At 52.7% G+C, this 27,803-nt stretch overlaps 2 protein-coding genes across 2 annotated transcripts; one reads left to right on the forward strand and one right to left on the reverse strand.

The window, feature by feature from the left end:
* The first annotated feature begins 2,147 nt into the window (after window positions 1-2,147).
* On the forward strand, window positions 2,148-8,040 carry LOC107307441 (testis-specific Y-encoded-like protein 5). Its single transcript, XM_085533588.1, is given in 8 exon segments — window positions 2,148-2,469; window positions 2,471-2,537; window positions 4,080-4,157; window positions 4,237-4,348; window positions 5,598-5,743; window positions 6,846-6,923; window positions 7,021-7,094; window positions 7,395-8,040. Coding segments are annotated over 7 exon segments (699 nt in total). The 5' UTR covers window positions 2,148-2,254; the 3' UTR covers window positions 7,024-7,094; window positions 7,395-8,040.
* Window positions 7,891-27,643, reverse strand: LOC107307442 (uncharacterized). Its single transcript, XM_085533589.1, has 3 exons — window positions 27,407-27,643; window positions 26,894-27,271; window positions 7,891-16,213 (listed from the first exon to the last, which is right to left on the reverse strand). Exons 1-3 carry the CDS (start codon window positions 27,593-27,595, stop codon window positions 15,749-15,751), a joined length of 1,032 nt encoding a protein of 343 aa, XP_085389715.1. The 5' UTR covers window positions 27,596-27,643; the 3' UTR covers window positions 7,891-15,748.
* Between the last annotated feature and the right edge of the window lie 160 nt (window positions 27,644-27,803).

Here is a 27,803-nt window from a genome sequence, read left to right on the forward strand (position 1 = left end):
AAGGGGGGGATTAAGAGGGGGGAGGTGTTAAAGGTGGGAGGGGTGTAAGGGGGGGTTGGGGGTTTAATGTTGGGGTTTGGGGGGTTAAGGAGGGGGAGGGGTTGAAGTGGGGAGGGCTAAGGGGGGCTCAATGGGGGGGTGAAAGGGGGGAAGGGGTTGAAGGGGGGGGACTAAGGGGGGGTGTAAGGGGGGTTGGGGGGTTAGCAGGGGGGTTTTGGGAGTTAAGGGGGGGAGGAGTTGGAGTGAGGGGGGCTAAGGGGGGGGAAGGGCTGAAGGGGGGGGAGGTGTTAAAGGGGGGGGTCAAGAGGGCGCTAATGTGGGGCAGGGGTTGAAGGGGAGGTTGGGGGGGGGTTGAGGGTGGGGGGGGTTAAGGGAAGACAGGGGTTGAAATGGGGGGGGCTAAGAGGGGCTCAAGGGGGGGAGTGAAAGGGGGCAAGGGGTTGAATGAGGGGGGACTAAGAGGGGGGAGGGGTGTATGGGGGGGTTGGGTGGTTTAATGGGGGGGTTTGGGGTGTTAAGAGGGGGGAGGGATTGAAGTGGGGGGGGCTAAGGGGGCTCAAGGGGGGGGTGAAAGGAGGGGAAGGGGTTGAAGGGGGGGGCTAAGAGGGGGGAGGGAGTGAGGGGTAAGGGTGGGAATAAGGGGGGGCTGAGGGTGGGGAGGGGGTGTGGGGTTAAGGGGGGGTGGGGTTGAAGTAGGGGGGACTAAGGGGGGAGGTGTTAAGGGGGGGACTGAGAGGGGGGAGGGGTTGAAGGGGGGGACTAAGGGGGTCAAGGGGGTGGCTAAGGGAGGGGTGAGGGGGCTAAAGGGGGGGGTGGGGGGGTTGGGATGGGATGAGATGGGGGGGAGGGTTTGATGGGGGTTGGGGGGGATTGGGATGGGATGGGGGGGTTGAAGAGGGGGAGGGATTGGGGGTGGTAGGGTTGGGGGGGGGATGTTGGTCGGGGGAAAGGGTCGAGGGGGGTGGGATATTGGGGGGGAGGGGTTGAAGGGGGGGGTTGGGGGCTTTGGAACCAATGCTTTCCCCTTGTTACAGGGAGCCCAGAAGCTGCAGGGAGCACAGAGAGCCCCAGAGAGACCGAGGGGGGGAAGGAAACCATCTCACCTGTGTCCTTGGGGAGAGGGAAGGGGAGGAAGAGGGGCTGGAGGAGAAAGGGGGGCTGGAGACCCCTCATAGGGGAGGAATGGGGGTCCAGAGAGCACCACTGGGGCTGGGGGGGGCTGGAAAGCATCAATGGGAGCGACTTTGGGATAGAGAAGGGGGGAGAAAAGGATGGGGGGGGTTGGAAATGATCATAGGGAGCCCTATGGGGAAAGGAAGGGGGGGGAAAAGGGGAGAAGAAGGAGATGGGAGGGGAAATGTGTTGCTGTGGGGCAAGAGAGGGGTAGGAATGGGGGTCTGGATGGTACCAATGGGGCTGAGGGGGGGGTAGAAATCATAGGGAGCCCTATGGGGAAAGAGAGGTGGGGGGGAAGGGGTCGAGAGGATATGGGGGGGTCAGAAAGTGTAAGTCTGGGGTCTATAGGGAAAGGGAGGGGGGCAAAAGGGGTCGAGAGGGGAAGGAGAGCTTAGAGATGGTCGGCATTGGATGCTCAAAGCAAAGGGATAGAAATGGGGGCTTGGAGACCAATATTGAATGTGGGGGGGGCTGCAGCACAATGAGGGGGCGGGGGGCTCCATTGGATCCAATGGGAGCTTGGAGATGGGAGCTGGCAGCCTAATAGGGCAGAACAGGACGGCAGCTAAAAGGGATAGAAACAGGGCCTTGAGACCAATATCAAATTGGGGAGGGGCTGCAGACCATTGCTGGGCATAAAGAGGGGATGGGGGGTTCCATTAAACCCAATGGGGGGGTAGGGGGCTCCATTGAATCCAATGGGGGGGTCTCCATTGAATCCAATGGGGAGGTGGGGGGCTCCATTGAATCCAATAGGGGCTTGGGGGGCTCCATTAAACCCAGTGTGGGGGTGGGGGGCTCCATTGAACCCAATAGGGGGGTAGGGGGATCCATTGAGCCCAATGGGGAGGTGGAGGGCTCAATTGAATCCAATGGGGGGGTATCCATTGAATCCAATAGGGGGTTGGGGGGCTCCATTGAATCCAATAGGGGGTTGGGGGGCTCCATTGAATCCAACAGGGGGTTGGGGGGCTCCATTAAGCCCAATGGAGGGGTGGGGGTCTCCATTGAACCCAATGGGGAGGTGGGGGTCTCCATTGAACCCAATGGGAGCTTAGAGACAGGAGCTGTGAGCCCAATGGAGCAGCACAGGGCGGCAGCTAAAAGGAGCAGCCCGGAGGACTGTGCAGTGATCTCACTGGGTGAGGATGATGATGATGATGATGATGATGATGATGTGGATGAAGGCCCCGGCCGCCATCTGGCTGCGTTAGAAGCCGTTCAGCTGGAGCTGGAGGCGGTGGAGGAAGAAGCAGCCCGAGCTTTCCGCCGTCTCAGGGCCAGTTCGGGTGAGGCGGCGGCCGCATCTTCAGCGGCGGAACAGGCTCATCCAGCGCATCCCCGGCTTCTGGGTCACCGCCGTATCCTGACTTAAGGGGGGGGGGGCATATGGGGGGGGGCCTTTCTTAAGGGGGGGTCCTTTCTTAAGGATGTATGGGGATGGGGGGGTCCTTATATCCTTTCTTAAGGGGGGGTCCTATCTTAAGGGAGGGGGGTCCTTTCTTATATCCTTTCTTAATTGGGGGGGTGGGGGTTCTTAAGGATGTATGGGATGGGGGGGTCCCTAGAGCCTTTCTTAAGGGGGGGTCCTTTCTTAATGGGAGGGGGGTCCTTAAGGATGTATGGAGATGGGGGGGTCCCTAGAGCCTTTCTTAAGGGGGGGGGTCCTTTCTTAATGGGGGGGGTCCTTAAGGATGTATGGGGATGGGGGGGTCCTTAGAGCCTTTCTTAAGGGGGGGGGTCCTTTCTTAATGGGGGGGTCCTTAAGGATGTATGGGGATGAGGGGGTCCTTTCTTATATCCTTTCTTAATGGGGGTTCCTTTCTTAAGGATGTATGGGGATGGGGGGGTCCTTATATCCTTTCTTAAGGGGGGGGTTCCTTTCTTATATTCTTTCTTAGGGGGGGATCCTTTATTAAGGGGAGGAGGTCCTTAATTAAGGGAGGGGGGTCCTTATATCCTTTCTTAAGGGGGGGGGTCCTTTCTTAGGGATGTATGGAGATGGGGGGGTCCTTTCTTATATCCCTTCTTGGGGGAGGGGGGTCCTTTATTAAGGGGAGGGGGTCCTTAATTAAGGGAGGGGGGTCCTTATATCCTTTCTTAAGGGGGGGGGGGTCCTTACTTATATCCTTTCTTGGGGGGGGTCCTTTATTAAGGGGAGGAGGTCCTTAATTAAGGGAGGGGGGTCCTTTCTTATATCCTTTATTAAAGGGGGGATCCTGTCTTATATCCTTTCATAAGGGGAGGGGGTCCTATCTTAAGGAAAGGGGGTCCTTTCTTAATGGGGGGATCCTTTCTTAAGGATGTATGGGGATGGGGGGGTCCTTATATCCTTTCTTAAGGGGGGGGGGTCCTTTCTTATATCCTTTCTTAATGGGGGGGGTCCTTTATTAAGGATGAATGGGGATGGGGGGGTCCTTATATACTTTCTTAAAGGGGGGTCCTTAATTAAGGGAGGGGGGTTCTTTCTTATATCCTTTATTAAGGGGAGGGGGTCCTTAAGGATGTATGGAGATGGGGGGGTCCTTTCTTACATCCTTTCTTAATGGTGGGGGTCCTTTCTTATATCCTTTCTTAATGGGAGGGGGTCCTTAAGGATGTATGGGGATGGGGGGGTCCTTTCTTAAGTGGGGGGGGTCCTTTCTTATTTTCTTTTATTAAGAAGAGGGGGGGGGGGGGTCCTTTCTTAATTAGGGGGGATACAGCTGTATCCTTTATTAAGGGGGGGGGTCCTCTCTTAAAGGGGGGTCTTTCCTTAAGGGGGTTGTGCCTTTCTGAAGGGGGGGATCCTTAAGGGGGGGGGCCTCTATTAAGGATGAGGGGGTCCTATTTTAAGGGGGGGGGGCTCATTAATTACCTTTTAATTATGGGAGCCTATTGGTTTTCCTTAACCCCCTTCTTAGTTCTTGAATCACCCCCAGTTATCAGCCATGATCAGTGATAGAGATGAGGATGCTCTGAGTTACATGACCAGCCTGCAGGTATTTATTATGGGGGGGGGGGTGGGTTTGTGACCCCCCCCCATTATGGCTGGGTTAATGCTCTGCTTTCTCTTTATAGGTGGAGGAGTTTGGGGTGGCACAACCTGGTTGTAGGATCCGTTTCTTCTTTGCTATTAATCCCTATTTCCAGAACCGCGTTGTGGCCAAGGAGTTCGTACGCGGCCCCTCCGGTGGGGGTCCTCACGGGGGGGGGTCCTGGGGGGGTCTTAGGGGGTGTATGGGGATGGAGGGGGTTCCTAGGGGGTGTATGGGGATGGGGGGGGTGGTCCTAGGGGATGGAGGGGGTCCTTTGGGGGGGGTCCTAGGGGGTGTTCTGGGATGGGAGTGGGGTCCTATGGGGTGGAGGGGGTCCTGGGGGGGGTCCTAGGGGATCTATGGGGAAGGGGGGAGGGTCCTAGGGCGTGTATTGGGATGGAGGGGGTCCTTGGGGGGGGTCCTAGGGGGTGTATGGGGATGGGGGGGGTCCCTAGGGGGTGTATGGGGATGGAGGGGGTGTCCTAGGGGATGGAGGGGTCCTTGGGGGGGAGGTCCTAGGGGGTGTATGGGGATGGAGGGGTCCTTGGGGGGGTCCTAGGGGGTGTATGGGGATGGAGGGGGTCCTTGGGGGGGTCCTAGGGGGTGTATGGGGATGGGGGGGGGGGGTTCTAGGGGATGGAGGGGGTCCTTGGGGGGGTCCTATGGGGTGTATGGGGATGGAGGGGGGTCCTATGGGGTGTATGGAGATGGAGGGGGGTCCTAGGGAATGGAAGGGGGTCCTGGGGGGGGGGGGGTCTGTGGGGGTGTATGGGGCTGGGGGAAGGGATCCTAGGGGATCTATGGGGATGGGGGGGTGGTCCTAGGGGGTGTATGGGGATGGAGGGGGGTCCTGATGTGGGGGAGGTCCTGGGCTGTTAATATAGGGCTGAGGGGGGGGTCCTGGCAGGGGATAAGCGGGGAGTGGGGTGGGGGGGGGAAGGGGTCCTGGGGTGTTGATATGGGGCTGGGGGAGGTCCTGGCAGGGGATAATAGGGGGATCTATGGGATCTCTATTGGGTTTGGGGTCCCGATGGGGGTTGGGGGTGTCCCTATGGAGCTCTGTGGGATTCCTATGGGGTTTGGCGGTGTCCCTATAGGGCTCTATGGGGGTCCATGGGCTCCCTATAGGGTTTGGGGTTCTCTATGTTGCTCTATGGGGTTTGTGGATCCCTATGGGGCTCTGTGGGGTTTCCTATGGGGTTTCTGGGTCTCTATGGGGTTCCTATGGGGTTTCTGGGTCCATATGGACTCTATGGTGGGGGGAGGGGGGAAAGGGGGTCCTGGGGTATTGATATGGGGCTGGGGGATCCTGGCAGGGAATTATGGGGGGCTGGGTGGTCTTGCATGGGACGGTTATGGGCCGGGTTGGGGGGTTATATGGAGGACCCCCCCCCCCCACTCCAGGTCACCTGGTGTCCCACTCCACCCCCATCCGCTGGTGGCAGGGGCAGGACCCCCGATGTCAGCCCCAAAAGGGACCCCCCCCCCCACGAAGCTTCTTCACATGGTTTGGAGACCACAGCTTCCCTGCGGGGGACCGGGTGGCTGAGGTCAGCACCACGAGCTTCCAGTATATCCCAGTATATCCCAGTATATCCCAGTATCCTCCCAGTCCCTCCCAGTATATCCCAGTATATCCCAGTCCACACTGTGCATCCCAGTGCCCCCCCAGCACCAGAGTCCCCTCCCAGTATCCATCCCAGTATCCTCCCAGTATCTCCCAGTGCCACCCAGTCCCTCCCAGTATCCCCCCAGTATCCTCCCAATATCCTCCCAGTATATCCCAGTATCCCCAGTATCCTCCCACTCCCTCCCAGTATCCTCCAAGTGTCTCTCCCAGTATCTCTCAGTCCCTCCCAGTCCCTCCCAGTATCCATCCCAGTCCACACTGTGCATCCCAGTGCCCCCAGCACCAGAATCCTCCCCCGTCCCCTCCCAGTCCCTCCCATTCCCTTCCCAGTGCCTCCCAGTGCCACCCAGTATCTCCCAGTTCCCTCCCATTCCCTCCCACTGCCTCCCAGTCCCCTCCCAGTGCCCCCCCCAGTATCTCCCAGTATCATTCCAGTCCACACTGTGCATCTCAGCGACCCACAGCACCAGAATCCCCCCAGTATCCTCCCAGTATCTCCCCAGTATCTCCCAGTATCATCCCAGTATCCCTCCCAGTCCACACTGTGCATCCCAGTGCCCCCCAGCACCAGAATCCCCCCCCGTCCCCTCCCAGTATCCCCCAGTATCCCCCCAGTATCCCTCCCATTCCCTCCCAGTATCCCCCCAGTATCCTCCCATATCTCCTAGTATCCCCCCAGTGCCCCCCAATGTCATCCCAGTATCCCCCAGTATCCATCCCAGTATCCCCCCAGTCCCTCCCAGTATCCCCCCAGTATCCCTCCCAATCACTCCCAGTCCCTCCCAGTATCCCCCCAGTCCCTCCCAGTATCCATCCCATTCCCTCCCAGTATCCCCCCAGTATCCTCCCATATCTCCTAGTATCCCCCAATATCCCTCCCAGTATCCCCTTAGTACCTCCAAATGTCACCCCAGTCCCCCCCAGTATCCTCCCAGTATCCCCCAGTATCCTCCCAGTATCACCCAGTGCCTCCCAGTATCCTCCAGTCCCCCCCATTATCCCTTACCCCCCCCCTATCACAGATCATCAAGGAGGAGCTGTGGCCGAACCCGCTGCCCTTCTACCTGCTGGGTGAGGGCGCCGAGGGCCCCCCCCGAGAGGTCAGCAATGGGGGGGGGGGGCTTTATATAGGGGGGGGGGGCTTGGAAATAAGGGTGGGGGGTACCCACACCGTGTGCCCCCCCCCCATATTTAAAGTGAGAGCGGCGAGGACAGCGTGGTCATCGTGGAGGACGATGAGGACGTGCAGGAGATCCTGGATGATGGAGATGGTGAGAGACCCCCCCCCCATTTAAAGACCCCCCCCAGGGGGTGTGGATGGATGGATGTATATGGGGGGGGGTCCCTATTTAATCTGCCCCCCCCCCCCAGGAGGTGTGTATGGATGGATGTATATGGGGGGGGGGGGGTCCCTATTTAATCTGCCCCCCCCCAGGGGGTGTGTATGGATGGATGTATATGGGGGGGGGTCCCTATTTAATCTGCCCCCCCCCCCCCCAGGGGGTGTGTATGGATGGATGTATATGGGGGGGGTCCCTATTTAATCTGCCCCCCCCCCCCCTTGTTTGCAGGCAGTGGTGTGGAAGAAGTCATTGCTGAGGAGTCCAAAAGGAGCAGAGATTGAAGATGGGGGGGGGGGATTAAATGGGGGGGGTCTCTCTCTCTCTCTCTATATATATATAAGGGGTACAGCCCCCCCCCCCCTTAAAAAAGACCCTAAATGGGGGAATGGATGGAACTAAGGGGGGATGGGGGGGTGATTTAGGGCTGCCCCCCCCCAGATGGAATTAAAAGGGGAGTTGGAATTGAGGGGCTGCCCCTTTAATGGGGGGGGGGGGGGGTTGGAATTAATGGGGTGCCCCCCCCCAACAAACAGCCCCCCCCCCCCCCCTTATAAAGGGGCAGAGATTGAACTGGATTTAAGGCCCCCCCCCCCAATATAAAACCACAGCTCAGGGTTTCCAGCCTTGAATACCCCCCCCCCCCATAATACACCCCATATATATGTGTGTATGTTGGGGGGGGGTCTTAATATCCCCCCCCCCCCCTTAAAGAAGAGATTTTGGGTGAAATCAAGCGATTTTTTGTACATTTTGCAGCTGAAAAAGACAAAAAATAACCTGTAAAATTAAAGGGTTTTTTTGCCCCCCCCCCCCCAAAAAAAAAATCCCTTTTGTTTTATATCTTAAAGATTATAATAAAGGAAACGCTTTACAATGGGGGGGTCTTGTTTTCTTGCCCCCCCCCCCCATATATATAAAAGCCATTGGTGGTAACGGGGATGGGGTGGGGGGTGTTGGAAGGCAGCTCTGGCCTTTTTGGGGTCAATTTGAGGCTTTTTGGGGTCGTTTTGATGCTGGTTTTGGGGTTGGTTTGGGGGTCTTTTGGGGGCTGATTTTGGGGTCAAATTGATGCTTTTTGGGGCTGATTTTGGGGTCAATTTGATGCTGTTTTGGGGGTTGATTTTGGGGTCGTTTTGATGCATTTTTGAGCTGGTTTTGGGGCCATTTTGAGGCCGATTTTGGGGTCAGTTTGATGCTTTTTAGGGCTGTTTTTGGGGTGTTTTTGGGTGGATTTGGGGTCGTTTTGATGCTGGTTTTGGGGTCAATTTGATGCTTTTTGGGGCTGATTTTGGGGTCAATTTGATGCTGTTTTGGGGCTGGTTTTGGGGTCGTTTTGATGCTTTTTGGGGCTGATTTTGGGGTCGATATGATGTTTTTTGGGGCCGATTTTGGGGTCATTTTGATGCTGGTTTTGAGGGTTGGTTTAGGGGTCTTTTGGGGGCTGATTTTGGGGTCAATTTGATGCTTTTGGGGCCGATTTTGGGGTCCTTTTGATGCTGGTTTTGGGTTGGTTTGGGGGTCTTTTGGGGGCTGATTTTGGGGTCAATTTGATGCTTTTTTGGGTCAATTTGATGCTGTTTTGGGGCTGATTTTAGGGTCGATTTGATGCTTTTTAGGGCTGGTTTTGGGGTCAGTTTGATGCTTTTTGGGGCTGGTTTTGATGCTGTTTTGGGGTCGATTTGATGCTTTTTAGGGCTGGTTTTGGGGTCGATTTGATGCTTTTTGGGGTCTTTTTGGGGCCATTTTGATGCTGTTCTTGGGCTGGTTTTGATGCTGTTTTTTGGGGGTCTTTTTGGGGTCGTTTTGATGCTTTTAGGGCTGGTTTTGAGGTCATTTTAGGCTGTTTTGGGGTCACTTTAACGCTGTTTTGGGGGTTGATTTTGGGGTCGTTTTGATGCATTTTGAGCTGGTTTTGGGGCCATTTTGAGGCCGATTTTGGGGTCAGTTTGATGCTTTTTGGGGCTGGTTTTGGAGTCAATTTGATGCATTTTGGGGCTGGTTTTGGGGTCGTTTTGATGCTGTTTTGGGGCTGGTTTTGGGGTCGATTTGATGTTTTTTGGGGCTGATTTTGGGGTCATTTTGATGCTTTCGGGGCCGATTTTGGGGTCCTTTTGATGCTGGTTTTGGGTTGGTTTGGGGCTCTTTTGGGGGCTGATTTTGGGGCCAATTTGATGCTTTTTGGGGCTGGCTTTGGGGTCAGTTTGATGCTTTTTGGGGCCATTTTGATGCTTTTTAGGGCTGGTTTTGGGGTCATTTTAGGCTGTTTTGGGGGTTGGTTTTGGGGTCACTAATGCTGTTTTGGGGGTTGGTTTTGGGGTTGTTTTGATGCTTTTTAGGGCTGGTTTTGGGGCCATTTTGAGGCCGATTTTGGGGTCAGTTTGATGCTTTTTAGGGCTGGTTTTGGGGTGTTTTTGGGAGGATTTGGGGTCGTTTTGATGCTGGTTTTGGGGTCAATTTGGTGCTTTTTTGGGGCTGGTTTTGGGGTCAATTGATGCTTTTTGGGGCTGATTTTGGGGTCAATTTGATGCTGTTTTGGGCTGGTTTTGGGGTCGTTTTGATGTTTTTGGGGGCTGATTTTGGGGTCATTTTGATGCTTTCGGGGCCGATTTTGGTGTCATTTTGATGCTGGTTTTGAGGGTTGGTTTGGGGGTCTTTTGGAGGCTGGTTTTGGGGTCAATTTGATGCTTTTGGGGCCGATTTTGGGGTCGTTTTGATGCTGGTTTTGGGTTGGTTTGGGGGTCTTTTGGGGGCTGATTTTGGGGTCAATTTGATGCTTTTTGGGGCTGGTTTTGATGCTGTTTTGGGGCTGGTTTTAGGGTCGATTTGATGCTTTTTAGGGCTGGTTTTGGGGTCAATTTGATGCTTTTTTGGGGCTGGTTTTGATGCTGTTTTGGGGTCGATTTGATGCTTTTTGGGGTCTTTTTGGGGCCATTTTGATGCTGTTCTTGGGCTGGTTTTGATGCTGTTTTTTGGGGGTCTTTTTGGGGTCATTTTGATGCTTTTTAGGGCTGGTTTTGGGGTCATTTTAGGCTGTTTTGGGGGTTGATTTTGGGGTCGTTTTGATGCATTTTGGGCTGGTTTTGGGGCCATTTTGAGGCCGATTTTGGGTCAGTTTGATGCTTTTTAGGGCTGGTTTTGGGGTGTTTTTGGGTGGATTTGGGGTCGTTTTGATGCTGGTTTTGGGGTCAATTTGGTGCTTTTTGGGGCTGGTTTTGGGGTCATTTTGATGCTGGCTTTGGGTTGGTTTGGGGGTCTTTTGGGGGCTGATTTTGGGGTCAATTTGATGCTTTTTGGGGCTGGTTTTGGGGTCGATTTGATGTTTTTTGGGGCTGATTTTGGGGTCATTTTGATGCTTTCGGGGCCGATTTTGGTGTCATTTGATGCTGGTTTTGAGGGTTGGTTTGGGGGTCTTTTGGAGGCTGATTTTGGGGTCAATTTGATGCTTTTGGGGCCGATTTTGGGGTCCTTTTGATGCTGGTTTTGGGTTGGTTTGGGGGTCTTTTGGGGGCTGATTTTGGGGTCAATTTGATGCTTTTTGGGGCTGGTTTTGATGCTGTTTTGGGGCTGGTTTTGGGGTCGATTTGATGCTTTTTGGGGCTGGTTTTGGGGTCAGTTTGATGCTTTTTCGGGTCTTTTGGGGGCCATTTTGATGCTTTTTAGGGCTGGTTTTGGGGTCATTTTAGGCTGTTTTGGGGTCATTTTAGGCTGTTTTGGGGTCACTTTAATGCTGTTTTGGGGGTTGATTTTGGGGTCGTTTTGATGCATTTTGAGCTGGTTTTGGGGCCATTTTGAGGCCGATTTTGGGGTCAGTTTGATGCTTTTTAGGGCTGGTTTTGGGGTGTTTTTGGGTGGATTTGGGGTCGTTTTGATGCTGGTTTGGGGGTCAATTTGGTGCTTTTTGGGGCTGATTTTGGTGTAGATTTGATGCTTTTTGGGGCTGATTTTGGGGTCAATTTGATGCTGTTTTGGGGCTGGTTTTGGGGTCATTTTGATGCTTTTTGGGGCTAGTTTTGGGGTCGTTTTGATGCTTTTTGGGGCTGGTTTTGGGGTCGATTTGATGTTTTTTGGGGCTGATTTTTGGGTCATTTTGATGCTGGTTTTGAGGGTTGGTTTGGGGTCTTTTGGAGGCTGATTTTGGGGTCAATTTGATGCTTTTGGGGCCGATTTTGGGGTCATTTTGATGCTGGTTTTGGGTTGGTTTGGGGGTCTTTGGGGGCTGATTTTGGGGTCAATTTGATGCTTTTTGGGGCTGGTTTTGATGCTGTTTTGGGGTCGATTTGATGCTTTTTAGGGCTGGTTTTGGGGTCGATTTGATGCTTTTTGGGGTCTTTTTGGGGCCATTTTGATGCTGTTGTTGGGCCGGTTTTGATGCTGTTTTTGGGGTCTTTTTGGGGTCAGTTTGATGCTTTTTAGGGCTGGTTTTGAGGTCTTTGGGGAGCTGATTTTGGGATCCTTTTGATGCTGTTTTGGGGTCTTTTGGGGGCTGTTCTTGGGGCTGATTTTGGGTCATTTTGATGCATTTTGGGCTGGTTTGGGGGTCGTCTTTGGTGCTGTTTTGGGGCTGATTTTGGTCTTTTGGGGGCCAGTTTTGGAGTCGTTTTGATGCTGTTTTAGGGCTGATATTGGGGTCGTTTCATGCTTTTTTGGGGTCTTTTTGGGGCTGATTTTGGGGTCGTTTTGATGCTTTTTGGGGCTGGTTTGGGGGTCTTTGGGGGGCTGTTTTGGGGGCTGATTTTGGGGACAATTTGATGCTTCTGGGGGCTGGTTTTGGGGTTGTTTTGATGCTGTTTTTGGGCTGGTTTGGGTTCTTTTGGGGGCTGATTTTTGGGGTCATTTTTGGGCTGGATTTGCGGTCGTTTTGATGCTGGTTTTGGGGTCTTTGGGGGGCTGATTTTGGGGTCATTTTGGTGCTGTTTTTGGGCTGGTTTGGGGGTCTTTTGGGGGGCTGTTCTGGGGGCTGGTTTTGGGGTCAATTTGATGCTTTTTGAGGCTGATTTTGTGGGTGGTTTTGATGCTTTTCGGGCTGGTTTTGGGGTCATTTTGAGGCTGTTTTGGGGTCAATTTGATGCTTTTTTGGTCTGGTTTGGGCTTTTTTGGGGGGCTGATTTTGGGGTCATTTTGAGGCTGGTTTTGGGGTCGTTTTGATGGTTGGGGGCTGGTTTGGGGGTCTTTTGGGGGCTGGTTTTGGACTCAATTTGATGGTTTTTGGGTTGATTTTGGGGTCATTTTGATGCTTTTTGGGGTCATTTTGAGGTTGTTTTTGGGGTGGTTTTGATGCATTTCGGGCTGGTTTTCGGGTCGTTTTGATGCTGATTTTCGGGTGGTTTTTGGGGTCGTTTTGATGCTTTTTAGGGCTGGTTTTGGGGTGGTTTCGATGCTGGTTTTGGGGTCTTTTGAGGGCTGATTTTGGGGTAATTTTTATGCATCTTAGGGCTTATTTTGGGGTCATTTTGAGGCTGTTTTAGGGGTCGTTTCGATGCTTTTGGGGGCGATTTGATGCTGTTTTTGGGGTCATTTTGAGGCTGTTTTTGGGGTCTTTTGGGGGCTGATTTTGGGGTAATTTTGATGCATTTTAGGACTTATTTTGGGGTCATTTTGAGGCTGTTTTGGGGGTCGTTTTGATGCTTTTGGGGCAGATTTTTGGGGTCGATTTGATGCTCTTTGGGGTCATTTTGATGCATTTTAGGGCTTGTTTTGGGGACATTTTGAGGCTGTTTTGGGGGTGGTTTTGATGCTTTTGGGGGTGGTTTGGGGGTTTTGATGCTGTTTTGGGGGTTGTTTTGTTGCTTTTTGGGGTCAATTTGATGCTTTTTGGGGCTGATTTTGGTGTCGTTTTGATGCTTTTTGGGGCTGATTTTGATGTTTTTGGACAGGTTTGGGGGTTGTTTTGATGCTGATTTTGGGGATGGTTCTGGGTTTATTTTGATGCTGTTTTTGGGGCTGTTTTGGGGTGGTTTTGATGCTTTTTGGGGCTGATTTTGATGCTTTTTGGACTGTTTTGGGGGTTGTTTTGATGCTGATTTTGGGGATGGTTCCGAGTTCATTTTGATGTTGTTTTTGGGGCTGTTTTTGGGGTCGTTTTGATGCTTTTGGGGGCTGGTTTTGGGGTGGTTTAGATGCTGTTTTGGGGTCATTTGGGGGCTGTTTTGGGGGTCATTTGGAGGTTGATTTTGGGGTTGTTTTGATGCCTTTTGGGGTGGTTTTGATGCTGTTTTAGGACTGGTTTGGGGGTCAATTTGAAGCTTTTTGGGGCTGGGTTTGGGGTCATTTTGATGCTTTTTTTTTGGGGGGGGGGGTCGTTTATCCCTTTGGCTTTCGGGGGGGGGGGTGGGGGGGGTTGGGGTGGTTTTGTCTTTTTTTCTGCTATTTGAGTCCAGTTTTAGGGTAGTTTTGCCCTATTTTCCATAGCTTGAAGCTTTTGGGGTCATTTGGGGCCAACCTTGTCCAGCTTTGGGGCCCTTTTGGGGTCATTTGGGGGCAGTTTGGTCCCATTTTCTGCTCCTGAGTGTCATTTTTGAGCTGTTTGGGGTCAATTTTGTCCAACCTGATGCACTTTGGGGGCACATCGAGGCTTTTAGGGACCATTTAGGGCTGGTTTTATCCAATCTAATGCAGTTTAGGGTCATTTTGATGCTCTTAGAGTCACTTTTGTCCCATTTTCTTCCCCTCGGAGTCATTTTTGAGCCATTTGGGCTCAATTTGATCCATTCTGATGCAGTTTTGGGCTCAATTTGATCCATTCTGACACAGTTTTGGGCTCAATTTGATCCATTCCGATACAGTTTAGGTGCACACTGATGCTCTTAGAAGCAGCCAGGGATGCTTTAGTCCAATCCAATGGATTTTTGGAGCAGTCTGATGCTTTTAGGGTCACTTTTGTCCCATTTTCTATCCATATTGTCCCATTTCCTACCCTTAAAACCATCCTGCTTCACATCATCTATGAGCAGTGCCCAGTTCTCCGCTCCATTCTTGCAGTTTTGGGTGAATTCGGATGCATTCCTGTCCATATTCCGGCATTCATCTCCATTTGGGGGCATTTTGGTTAATTCGGATGCATTCCTGTCCATCTTCTTGCTTTCAAGCACCATTTTGGGGCAGTTTTGGGTCAATTTGGATGCATTCCTGTCCATTTTTCTTGCATTCATCTCCATTTTGGGGCAGTTTTGAGTTAATTCAGATGCATTCCTGTCCATATTCCTGCATTCCAGCTCCATTTTGGGGCAGTTTTGAGTTAATTCGGATGCATTCCTGTCCATATTCCTGCATTCCAGCTCCATTTTGGGGCAGTTTTGGGTTAATTTGGATGCATTCCTGTCCATATTCCTGCATTCCAGCTCCGTTTTGGGGCAGTTTTGAGTTAATTCGGATGCATTCCTGTCCATTTTCTTGCATTCATCTCCATTTTGGGGCAGTTTTGAGTTAATTCAGATGCATTCCTGTCCATATTCCTGCATTCCAGCTCCGTTTTGGGGCAGTTTTGAGTTAATTTGGATGCATTCCTGTCCATATTCCTGCATTCCAGCTCCGTTTTGGGGCAGTTTTGGGTCAATTTGGATGCATTCCTGTCCATATTCCTCCATTGAAGCTCCATTTTGGGGCAGTTTTGGGTGAATTCGGATGCATTCCTGTCCATATTCCTCCATTGAAGCTCCGTTTTGGGGCAGTTTTGGGTGAATTTGGATGCATTCCTGTCCATTTTCTTGCATTCATCTCCATTTTGGGGCAGTTTTGGGTGAATTCGGATGCATTCCTGTCCATATTCCTGCATTCCATCTCCATTTGGGGGCATTTAGGGTGAATTCGGATGCATTCCTGTCCATATTCCTGCATTCCAGCTTTGTTCTGGGGCAGTTTTGAGTTAATTTGGATGCATTCCTGTCCATATTCCTCCATTGAAGCTCCATTTTGGGGCAGTTTTGAGTCAATTTGGATGTATTCCTGTCCATTTTCTTGCATTCATCTCCATTTTGGGGCAGTTTTGAGTTAATTTGGATGCATTCCTGTCCATATTCCTGCATTCCAGCTCCATTTTGGGGCAGTTTTGAGTTAATTCGGATGCATTCCTGTCCATATTCCTCCATTCAAGCTCCATTTTGGGGCAGTTTTGGGTTAATTTGGATGCATTCCTGACCATATTCCTGCATTCCATCTCCATTTGGGGGCATTTTGGGTGAATTCGGATGCATTCCTGTCCATATTCCTCCATTCGAGCTCCATTTTGGGGCAGTTTTGGGTTAATTCGAATGCATTCCTGTCCATATTCCTGCATTCCAGCTCCGTTTTGGGGCAGTTTTGGGTTAATTCAGATGCATTCCTGTCCATATTCCTGCATTCATCTCCATTTTGGGGCAGTTTTGAGTTAATTTGGATGCATTCCTGTCCATATTCCTGCATTCCAGCTCCGTTTTGGGGCAGTTTTGGGTTAATTTGGATGCATTCCTGTCCATATTCCTGCATTCCAGCTCCATTTTGGCCCCATTTTTACTCCTCCTCCCCTTTCCTGCTCCACTTTGGGGTCTCCCCCTCACGATCCTCCTGCCCCTCGCTATTAGACGGCGCATCCACAGTGATGATCCTCCCTATAAACCCCTCTCCTTCCCCCTCACACCTGGTCCACACATCCCTACACACACGCAGGGGGCTGCCGAACACCCTGGGCACCCACATCCCACAAACATTCCTATAATCCGACGTGGCCACCATAGTTTCCAATGCATTAAACCCAATCTTGAGCTCAGCCCGTAACTCCCTGGTGGTGATCCACGGGTTCTGGCGATCAGCTGCTCCAACCTCCTCTCGTTGCGCGGTGTCACGGCCGTACAGGGTCGCCCTGAGCGCGGTTTATCCTTCACGTCACTGTCCCCGCTGCTGAACCGACCCACCCAGCGCCTCACGGTGCTCACGTCCACCGTCTGCTCCCCATAGACTTTAAGGAGGCGCCGGTGGATGTCGATGGGGGCGACTCGTTCCGCGTGGAGGAACTCGATGACGCAGCGTTGTTTGGTTCGAACCTCGATGTCCGGGGAGGATTTGTCTGAGGACATCTGGGGGGGGACACGGAAAGGGGGGGAGTTACAGGGGGTAATTAAAGGGGGGGGAGAGGTAGTTAGTTAATGGGGGGTAATTAAAGAGGAGGGGTGAGGGGTAGTTAGTTAATGGGGGGGTAATTAAAAGGGGAGGTGAGGGGTAGTTAAATTGGGGTAATTAAAGGGGGGGTGAGGGGTAGTTAGTTAATGGGGGGGTAATTAAAGAGGGGGGTGAGGGGTAGTTAGTTAATGGGGGGTAATTAAAGGGGGGGGTGAGAGGTAGTTAGTTAATGGGGGGTAATTAAAGGAGGGGGTGAGGGGTAGTTAGTTAATGGGGGTAATTAAAGAGGGGGGGTGAGGGGTAGTTAGTTAATGGGGGGGGTAATAAAGAGGAGGGAGAAGGGTAGTTAGTTAATGGGGGATAATTAAAGAGGGGTGTGGGTGGTAGTTAATGGGGGGTAATTAAAGAGGAGGGTGAAGGGTAATTAGTTAATGGGGGGTAATTAAAGGGTGGGTGAGGGGTAGTTAAAGGGGGGTAATAAAGGGGGGGTGAGGGGTAATTAGTTAATGGGGGGTAATTAAAGAGGGGGGTGAGGGGTAGTTAATGGGGGGGGTGAGGGGTAGTTAGTTAATGGGGAGTAATTAAAGGGGGGGGTGAGGGGTAGTTAAAGGGGGGTAATTAAAGGGGGGGTGAGGGGGAGTTAAAGGGGGGTAAAGGAGGGGGGAGTGAGGGGTAGTTAGTTAATGGGGAGTAATTAAAGGGGGGGGTGAGGGGTAGTTAGTTAATGGGGGGTAATTAAAGAGGGGGGTGAGGGGTAGTTAGTTAAGGGGGGGGTGAGAGGTAGTTAAAGGGGGGTAATTAAAGGGGGGGTGAGGGGTAGTTAGTTAAAGGGGGGGTAATTAAAGGGGGGATAATTAAAGGGGGGGGACTTGGATGGGGGGGTGATGGTTAGTTAATTAAAGGGGGGTTAAATAAAGGAGGGGATGTGGAAAGGGGGAGATGATGGCGGTTAATTAAAGGGGGGGGTAATTAAAGGGGGGGGAGGTGGAATTGGGGGAGGTGAGATAATTAGTTATTGGGGGGGGGGGGATGATAAAGGGGCTGTGGTGGTTCTACCTCATTTTAACCCCCCCCCCCCCCCATTGGCCATCAGGGGTTGATGCCATAAAATGGGAGGTATTACTTTCGGAGCGACCTCAACCCAGTTAATTAGGAGGCATTACTTTCGGAGCATGTTGGGGGCAAACTGATCCTTTTTTGGGGCATTTTGGGGGCAATCTGAGGCTTTTTGGGGTATTTTGGGGGCAATCTGAGGCCTTTTGGGGTTTTTCAGGGGCCAATATTTGATGTTTTTAGGGCACTTTGGGGCAATCTGACCCTTTTTGGGGTATTTTGGGGGCCAATATTTGATGTTTTTAGGGCATTTTGGGGACAATCTGAGACTTTCTGGGGGTATTTTGGGATGATTTGACCCTTTTTAGGGCACTTTAGGGGTCTGTTTTGGGGCCTTTTAGGGCATTTGGGGGCAATCTGAGACTTTTTGGGGCATTTGGGGACAATCTGACCCTTTTTAGGCTATTTTGGGGGGCTGCTTTTCATCCTTTTAGGGTATTTTGGGACAATCTGAGAGTTTTTGGGGTATTTTGGGGTCAATTTGACCCTTTTTAGGGCATTTTGGGTGGCTGTTTTGGGGTTTTTTAGGGTATTTTGGGGCAATCTGAGACTTTTTGGGGCATTTGGGGACAATCTGACCCTTTTTAGGGTATTTTGGGGGGCTGCTTTTCATCCTTTTAGGGCATTTTGGGACAATCTGAGAGTTTTTGGGGTATTTTGGGGTCAATTTGACCCTTTTTAGGGCATTTTGGGTGGCTGTTTTGGGGTTTTTTAGGGCATTTTGGGGCAATCTGAGGCTTTTGGGGGTATTTTGGGGCAATCTGATGCTTTTTGGAGTATTTGGGGGCAATCTGACCCTTTATATGGCTTTTAGTGCGGCTGTTTTGGGGTCTTTTAGGGTATTTTGGGGCTTTTAGGGCGGCTGTTTTGGGGTCTTTCAGGGCATTTTGGGACAATCTGATCCTTTTTAGGGTATTTTGTGGCGCTGTTTTGATGTTTTTAGGGCATTCTGGGACAATCTGAAGCTTTCTGGGGTATTTGGGATCAATTTAACCCTTTTTAGGGTATTTTGGGGGGGCTGTTTTGGGTTCTTATAGGGCATTTTGGGTCAATCTGATCCTTTTTAGCATATTTTGAGGGGCTGTTTTGGGTTCTCTTAAGGCATTTTGGGTCAATCTGATCCTTTTTAGGGCATTTTGGGGGCAATTTGACCCTTTTTAGGGTATTCTGTGGCGCTGCTTTGGGTTATTTTAGGGCATTTTGGGGCAATTTGACCCTTTTTAGGGTATTTTGGGGGGCTGTTTTTGATGTTTTTAGGGCATTTTGGGACAATCTGAAGCTTTTTGGGGTATTTGGGGCAATTTGACCCTTTTTAGGGTATTTTGGGGGGCTGTTTTTGATGCTTTTAGGGCCTTTTGGGGCAATAGGATCCTTTTTAGGGCATTTTGAGGGCCTGTTTTGGGTTATTTTATGGCAATCTGAGGCTTTTTGGGGTATTTTGAGGGCCAGTTTTTGATGTTTTTAGGGCATTTTCGGACAATCTGATCCTTTATAAGGTATTTTGCTGGGGTGTTTTTCATCCTTTTAGGGCATTTTGGGGCATTCTGACCCTTTTTAGGGCATTTTGTGGGGGTGTTTTGGGACCTTTTAGGGCATTTTGGGGCAATTTGACCCTTTTTAGGGTATTTTGGGGGGCTGTTTTGATGTTTTTAGGGCATTTTGGGACAATCTGAAGCTTTTTGGGGTATTTGGGGTCAATTTGACCCTTTTTAGGGTATTTTGAGGGGCTGTTTTGGGTTCTCTTAAGGCATTTTGGGGCAATCTGATCCTTTTTAGGGCATTTTGGAGCTTTTGGGGGGGTCATTTGGGTCCTTTTAGGGCATTTTGGGGCAATCTGACCCTTTATAGGGCATTTTGGTGGGCTGTTTTGGGGTCTTTTATGGCATTTTGGGGGCAATTTGACCCTTTTTAGGGCATTTTGAGAGCCTGTTTTGGGTCTTTCAGGCATTTTGGGACAATTTGATCCTTTTTAGGGTATTTTGTGGCGCTGTTTTGGGTTCTTTTAGGGCATTTTGGGGCAATATGATCCTTTTTAGGGCTTTTAGGGCGGCTATTTTGGGGTCTTTTGGGGCATTTGGGGGCAATTTGACCATTTTTAGGGCAATTTGGGGGGGTGTATTGGGACCTTTTAGGGCATTTTGGGGCAATTTGACCCTTTTTAGGGTATTTTGGGGGGCTGTTTTGATGTTTTTAGGGCATTTTGGGACAATCTGAAGCTTTTTGGGGGTATTTTGGGGCAATCTGATCCTTTTTAGGGCATTTTGGGTGGCTGTTTTGGGGTTTTTTAGGGAATTTTGGGGCAATCTGAGACTTTAAGGGGTATTTTGGGACAATTTGACCCTTTTTAGGATATTTTGGGGGACTGTTTTTGATGCTTTTAGGGCGTTTTGGGGTAATCTGATCCTTTTTAGGGCATTTTGGGGGCAATCTGACCCTTTATAGGGCATTCTGGGGGGCTGTTTTTGGATTTTTTTAGGGCATTTTGTGGCAATCGGAGGCTTTTGGGGGTATTTTGGGGCAATCTGATGCTTTTTGGAGTATTTGGGGGCAATCTGATCCTTTTTAGGGCCTTTAGGGCGGCTGTTTTGGGGTCTTTTAGGGTATTTTGGGGCTTTTAGGGCGACTGTTTTGGGGTCTTTCAGGGCATTTTGGGACAATCTGACCCTTTTTAGGGCATTTTGGGGGGCTGTTTTGGGGTCTTTTATGGCATTTTGGGGGCAATCTGACCCTTTTTAGGGCATTTTGGGGGGCTGTTTTGGGGTCTTTTATGGCATTTTGGGGGCAATTTGACCCTTTTTAGGGCATTTTGAGGGCCTGTTTTGGGGTCTTTCAGGGCATTTTGGGGCAATATGACCCTTTTTAGGGCTTTTAGGGTGGCTGTTTTGGGGTCTTTTGGGGCATTTTGGGGCAATCTGACCCTTTTTAGGATATTTTGGGGGGCTGTTTTGATGTTTTAGGGCATTCTGGGACAATCTGAAGCTTTCTGGGGTATTTGGGGTCAATTTGACCCTTTTTAGGGTATTTTGGGGGACAGTTTTTGATGCTTTTAGGGCCTTTTGGGGCAATATGATCCTTTATAAGGTATTTTGCTGGGGTGTTTTTCATCCTTTTAGGGCATTTTGGGGCATTCTGACCCTTTTTAGGGCTTTTAGGGCGGCTGTTTTGGGGTCTTTTGGGGCATTTTGACCCTTTTTAGGGTATTTTGGGGGGCTGTTTTGATGTTTTTAGGGCATTCTGGGACAATCTGAAGCTTTTTGGGGTATTTGGGGTCAATTTGACCCTTTTTAGGGTATTTTGAGGGGCTGTTTTGGGTTCTCTTAAGGCATTTTGGGGCAATCTGATCCTTTCTAGGGCATTTTGGAGCTTTTGGGGGGGCATTTGGGTCCTTTTAGGGCATTTTGGGGCAATTTGACCCTTTATAGGGCATTTTGGGGGGCTGTTTTGGGGTCTTTTATGGCATTTTGGGGGCAATTTGACCCTTTTTAGGGCATTTTGGGGGGCTGTTTTGGGTTCTTTTAGGGCATTTTGGGGCAATATGATCCTTTTTAGGGCTTTTAGGGCGGCTATTTTGGGGTCTTTTGGGTTCTTTTGGGGCATTTTGACCCTTTTTAGGGTATTTTGGGGGGCTGTTTTTGATGTTTTTAGGGCATTCTGGGACAATCTGAAGCTTTCTGGGGTATTTGGGGTCAATTTGACCCTTTTTAGGGTATTTTGGGGGGGCTGTTTTGGGTTCTTATAGGGCATTTTGGGTCAATCTGATCCTTTTTAGCATATTTTGAGGGGCTGTTTTGGGTTCTCTTAACGCATTTTGGGGCAATCTGATCCTTTTAGGGCATTTTGGGGGCAATTTGACCCTTTTTAGGGTATTCTGTGGCGCTGCTTTGGGTTATTTTAGGGCATTTTGGGGCAATTTGATCCTTTTTAGGGCATTTTGGAGCTTTTGGGGGGGTCATTTGGGTCCTTTTAGGGCATTTTGGGGCAATCTGACCCTTTTTAGGGCATTTTGGGGGGCTGTTTTGGGTCCTTTTAGGGCATTTTGGGGGCAATCTGACCCTTTTTAGGGCATTTTGAGAGCCTGTTTTGGGGTCTTTTAGGGCATTTTGGGACAATTTGATCCTTTTTAGGGTATTTTGTGGCGCTGTTTTGGGTTCTTTTAGGGCATTTTGGGGCAATATGATCCTTTTTAGGGCTTTTAGGGCGGCTATTTTGGGGTCTTTTGGGGCATTTGGGGGCAATTTGACCATTTTTAGGGCAATTTGGGGGGTGTTTTGGGTCCTCTTAGGGCATTTTGGGGTCAATTTGACCCTTTTTAGGGTATTTTGGGGGGCTGATTGATGTTTTTAGGGCATTCTGGGACAATCTGAAGCTTTTTGGGGGTATTTTGGGGCAATCTGATCCTTTTTAGGGCATTTTGGGTGGCTGTTTTAGGGTTTTTTAGGGTATTTTGGGGCAATCTGAGACTTTAAGGGGTATTTTGGGACAATTTGACCCTTTTTAGGATATTTTGGGGGACTGTTTTTGATGCTTTTAGGGCATTTTGGGGTAATCTGACCCTTTATAGGGCATTTTGGGCGGCTGTTTTGGGGTCTTTTAGGGTATTTTGGGGCTTTTAGGGTGGCTGTTTTGAGGTCTTTCAGGGCATGTTGGGACAATCTGACCCTTTATAGGGCTTTTATGGCGGCTGTTTTGGGGTCTTTTATGGCATTTTGGGGGCAATTTGACCCTTTTTAGGGCATTTTGAGGGCCTGTTTTGGGGTCTTTCAGGGCATTTTGGGACAATCTGATCCTTCTTAGGGTATTTTAGGGTGGCTGTTTTGGGGTCTTTTAGGGCATTTTGGGGGCAATCTGATCCTTTTTAGGGCTTTTTGGAGGCTATTTTGGGTCCTTTTAGAGCAATCTGATCCTTTATAGGACATTTTGGGGCACTTTGTGGGGCTGTTTTGGGTTCTTTTAGGACATTCTGGGCTCTTTTGGGGTCTAGTTCAGCTCTTTTTGGTTCCTTTAGGTTATTTGAACACCTTGAGTTCACACAGACCCAGTTCTTTAATGCTATTGGGTTTATTTGGGGGGGGGGTTCACTTCAATCCATTCACAGCCATTCATGTTTCTTCCCCCCCCTTCAGATCCAGGGGGGGTCCGGTTATTGGTGGGGGGGGGTCCCATCCCATTATCATTGGGGGGGTCACTCAATCCCATATCATGGGGGGGTCCCCCATCCCATATCATGGGGGGGTCCCATCCCATATCATGGGGGGGGGTCACTCAATCCCATATCATGGGGGGCTCCCCTCGATCCCATATCATGGGGGGGCTCCCCTCGATCCCATATCCTGGGGGGGGTCCCACCCCATATCATGTAGGGCCCCCAGTAGCTGAGCGCGGGCGTCACCGATGAAGCCTTGCTGGAGGAAGGTGGGCAGCCCCCCCCCCAAAGGAACCCGAATCAATCCCTGCACCTGTGGGGGGGGGGGGGGTGGGAGAACAGACATGGAGACCCCCCACCCCAAAAAAAAACCCCATTGCCCATTATCCCCCCCAAACCCTATTGCCCATAATAACCCCCCACAAACCCTATTGCCCATTATCCCCCCCAAACCCTATTGCCCATAATAACCCCCCAAACCCTATTGCCCATTGATCCCCCCCCATCCCCCATCCCCTCCCAAACCCTATTGCCCCCCCAAACCCTATTGCCCATTTCTCCCCCCTAAACCCTACTGCCCAAAATAATGTCCCCCTCAAACCCTATTGCCCATCCCTCCCCCCCCCAAAACCCTATTGCCCATTTCCCCCCAAACCCTATTGCCCCCCCACAAACCCTATTGCCCATTTCCCCCCCCAAACCCTATTGCCCATAATAACCCCCAAACCCTACTGCCCATAATAACCCCCAAACCCTATTGCCCATTGATCCCCCCCACAAACCCTATTACCCCCCCACAAACCCTATTGCCCTTAATAACACCCTCCCCCCAAACCCTATTCCCCCCCCCAAACTCTATTGCCCATTCCTCCCCCCCCCAAACCCTATTGCCCATATCCCCCCCAAACCCTATTGCCCACTGATCCCCCCCCAAACCCTATTGCCCATTGATCCCCCCCCAAACCCTATTGCCCATTGATCCCCCCCCAAACCCTATTGCCCATTGATCCCCCCCCCAAACCCTATTGCCCATTGATCCCCCCCCCAAACCCTATCCCCCACCCCTCCCAAACCCTATTGCCCCCCCAAACCCTATTGCCCATCCCTCCCCCCACCCCAAACCCTATTGTCCATAATAACCCCCCCAAACCCTATTGCCCATCTCTCCTTATACGACCCCCACTAACCACATCAGATCCCCCTTATGTGACCCCCCCAGTAACAGATCCCCCCCCAACCCCAAACCCCATAACTCCCCCCATAACCCCTCATTAATGCCCCTTACCCCCCCCCAATAGCACACAGCCCCCCCCCCAAATCAACGCCCCCAAACATCCTCATAACCCCCCCCCCAATTAAGCCCCCCAGTGACCCCATACCAATGCTCCCTAATGAACCCACACTGATGTCCCCCCCCTCATTTAGCCCCCCCTCCCCCTTAAGCCCCCCCATGACCCTACGCTGATGCCCCCCCCCCCCATATTAAGCCCCCCACGCCCCCATAAGGATGCCCCTAACCACCCCATACCGATGCCCCCCCCAATTAAGCTGCCTCCCCCATGAAGCCCCCTCTCAGCCCCATAACAATGCCCGCCCATTCATTAAGCCCCACCCCCGACCCCATAACGCTGCCTACCCCCCCATTAAGCCCCCCCCCCCATTAAACCCCCGACGACCCCATAAGGATGCCCCCCCCATATAAACCCCCCCCATATTAAACCCCCTACTACCCCACATCAATGCACCCCCCCATTAACGCCCCCCTCCCCCTCATAAAACCCCCCTATAACCCCCCCCATTAAGCCCCCCCCGAACCCACACCAATGCCCCCCCCCATTAACCCCCCTCCTCATTAACACCCCCCCACCTCATACCAATGACCCCCCCACCCGCATTAAGCCCCCCCCATTAAGCCCCCCACGCCCCCATAAGAATGCCCCCCCCATATTAAGCCCCCCCCGACCCCATAAGGATGCCCCTAACCGCCCCATAATGATGCTGCCCCCCCCAATTAAGCCCCCTCCCCCATGAAGTCCCCTCACAGCCCCATAACAACACCCCCCCCATTAAGCTAACCCCCATAATGCTGCCTACCCCCCAATAAGGCCCCCCCCACCCCATACCGATGCCCCCCCCCCATCAAGCCCCCCCAGACCCCATAATGCCACCCCCCCATATTAAGCCCCCCATGCCCCTATAAGGATACCCCTAACCTCCCCATACCGACCCCCCCCCATTAACACCCCCCTCATTAAACCCCCCCACGACCCCATACCGATGCCCCCCCCCCCCATTAAGCCCCCGACGACCCCATAAGGATGCCCCCCCCATATTAAGCCCCCCACGCCCCCATAAGGATGCCCCCCCTTCTCATTAACACCCCCACCCCCCTCATTAAGCCGCCCCCGAACCCACACCAATTCCCCCCACATTAACCCCCCACCCCATTAAACCCCCCCACGATCCCACTAGGATGCCCATCCCCCCATATTAAGCCCCCCCCCGACCCCGTAAGGTTGCCCCCCCCCACGCCCCCATAAGGATGCCCCCCCATATTAAGCCCCCGATGCCCCCATAAGGATGCCACCCCCATATTAGCTCCCTCCCCCATATTAAGCCCCTCACGCCCCCATAAGGATGCCCCCCCCATATTAAACCCCCCCCCCGACCCCATAAGGAGGTCCCCCCCATTAAACCCCCACCCGATCCCATAACGCTGCCTCCCCCCCATTAAGCCCCACCTGACCCCATAAGGATGCCCCCCCCATATTAAGCCCCCCCCCCGACCCCATAAGGATGCCCCCCCCATATCAGCCCCCCACAACCCCATAAGGATGCCCCCCCCATATTAGCCCCCACGACCCCATAAGGATGCCCTCCCCCCATACTAAGCCCCCCACAACCCCATAAGGATGCCCCCCCCCATATTACCCCCCCCGACCCCATAAGGATGCCCCTAACCACCCCATACTGACCCCCCCCATTAACACCGACCCCATAAGGATGCCCTTCCCCATATTAAGCCCCCCCACGACCCCATACGGATGCCCCCCCCCATTAAGCCCCCTCGACCCTATAAGGATGCCCCTAACCTCCCCATACCGACCCCCCCCCATTAACACCCCCCTCATTAAACCCCCCCACGACCCCATACCGATGCCCCCCCCCCCCCATTAAGCCCCCGACGACCCCACAAGGATGCCCCCCCCATATTAAGCCCCCCACGCCCCCATAAGGATGCCCCCCCTTCTCATTAACACCCCCACCCCCCTCATTAAGCCGCCCCCGAACCCACACCAATTCCCCCCCACATTAACCCCCCACCCCATTAAATCCCCCCACGATCCCACAAGGATGCCCACCCCCCCATATTAAGCCCCCCCCCGACCCCATAAGGTTGCCCCCCCCACGCCCCCATAAGGATGCCCCCCCATATTAAGCCCCCCATGCCCCCATAAGGATGCCACCCCCATATTAGCTCCCTCCCCCATATTAAGCCCCTCACGTCCCCATAAGGATGTCCCCCCCCCATATTAAGCCCCCCCCCCGACCCCATAAGGAGGCCCCCCCCATTAAACCCCCACCCGACCCCATAAGGAGGCCTCCCCCCATATTAAGCCCCCCACGCCCCCATAAGGATGCCCTCACCCCATATTACCCCTCCCCGTATTAAGCCCCCCACGCCCCCAAAAGGATATCCCCCCATGTTACCCCCCCCCGCCCCCATAATGATGCCCCCCCCATATTATTCCCCCCCACAACCCCATAAGGATGCCCCCCCCCATATTACCCCCCCCGACCCCATAAGGATGCCCCTAACCACCCCATACTGACCCCTCCCCATTAACACCGACCCCATAAGGATGCCCTTCCCCATATTAAGCCCCCCCACGACCCCATACGGATGCCCCCCCCCCCATTAAGCCCCCCATGCCCCTATAAGGATGCCCCTAACCTCCCCATACCGACCCCCCCCCATTAACACCCCCCTCATTAAACCCCCCCACGACCCCATACCGATGCCCCCCCGCCCATTAAGCCCCCGACGACCCCATAAGGATGCCCCCCCCATATTAAGCCCCCCCCCCGACCCCATAAGGAGGCCCCCCCCATTAAACCCCCACCCGACCCCATAAGGATGCCCCCCCCCATATTAAGCCCTCCACGCCCCCATAAGGCCGCCCCCCAACATGAAGCGCCCCCCCCCCGCCCCCATAACGCTGCCTCCCCCCCCATTAAGCCCCCCCAGACCCCATTAAGGCCCCCTCCCCACCATTAAGACCCCCCCCGACCCCATAAAGCCGCCCCCCTCATTAAGCCCCCTCAGACCCCATAACGCCGCCCCCCCCCATACTAGGCCCCCCCCCATATTGTGACCCACCTCCAGTCCGTGTTCCGGCGCCTCCTTCTCCCCCCTCTCGATCTCCCCCAGCTCCTCCAAGCTCACACGCCGGATGTAGAAATGCGTCACCACGCCGACGTCACTTCCGCTTTGCTCCTTCCTTCCGCTTCCGGGTTGAGCCTCGGCGCCTACTTGGTCCTCCGAGCTCAGCCGCACTACGTCACTTCCGCTCTTCTTCCTTCCGCTTCCGGTCCAGGCCTTAGCTCCCCGGTGGTGACATGGCCGCAGTTCGATCCCCGCCGCCGCCGGGCCCAGCTCCTCCCGTAGCTCCCGGCTCAATCCGGCTTCAAGCGATTCCTTCCGGAGATCCACGAACCCACCGGGGAAACCGAACAGCCCGTCGAAACGGAGCTGCATCTGCGGGCGGCCATCTTAACCCGGAAGTGCCATCTTAACCCGGAAGTGCCACCTTAACCCGGAAGGGAATCCATTTTAAACCCCCACCCCCACCCAACGCCGTCTCCCGGTTAGGCCCCGTTCTCTCCTACGTACCAAGATGGCGAATGGAGGCTGTGGACTTCCGGTGGGCAGAGGGGCGTATAGGAGGACGTGACAGGCGTGCCGCCATCTTGGCCCCGCGGCCTTGTTCCGTTTCCCGGCCCGGTTCCGGTTTCCGGTTCCGCTCGATAAGGACAAGGCCTCGCTTCGGCTCAGCAGCGGAGGCTCCTCTCCGTCCCCCATGGCGGCGCCCCGCAGCCAATCAGAGGGCGGGATTTCGAGGGGGGGGAGGGATCTATCGGTCGCTTAGCCAATCAGAGCGTTAGGGGGCGTGGTCAGGACAAACCACGCCCCTTTAGTAGCAATATTTCATGTTGCTCCGAAAGTAATGCCTCCTAATTAAAGGGAAATATAATGCTCCGAAAGTAATGCCTCCCAGTTAAAGAGAAAT

This window comes from Coturnix japonica, unplaced genomic scaffold (genome assembly GCF_054131305.1).
Source record: "Coturnix japonica strain WE unplaced genomic scaffold, WE-NBRP24 Scf061, whole genome shotgun sequence".
Classification (NCBI taxonomy): Eukaryota; Metazoa; Chordata; class Aves; order Galliformes; family Phasianidae; genus Coturnix; species Coturnix japonica.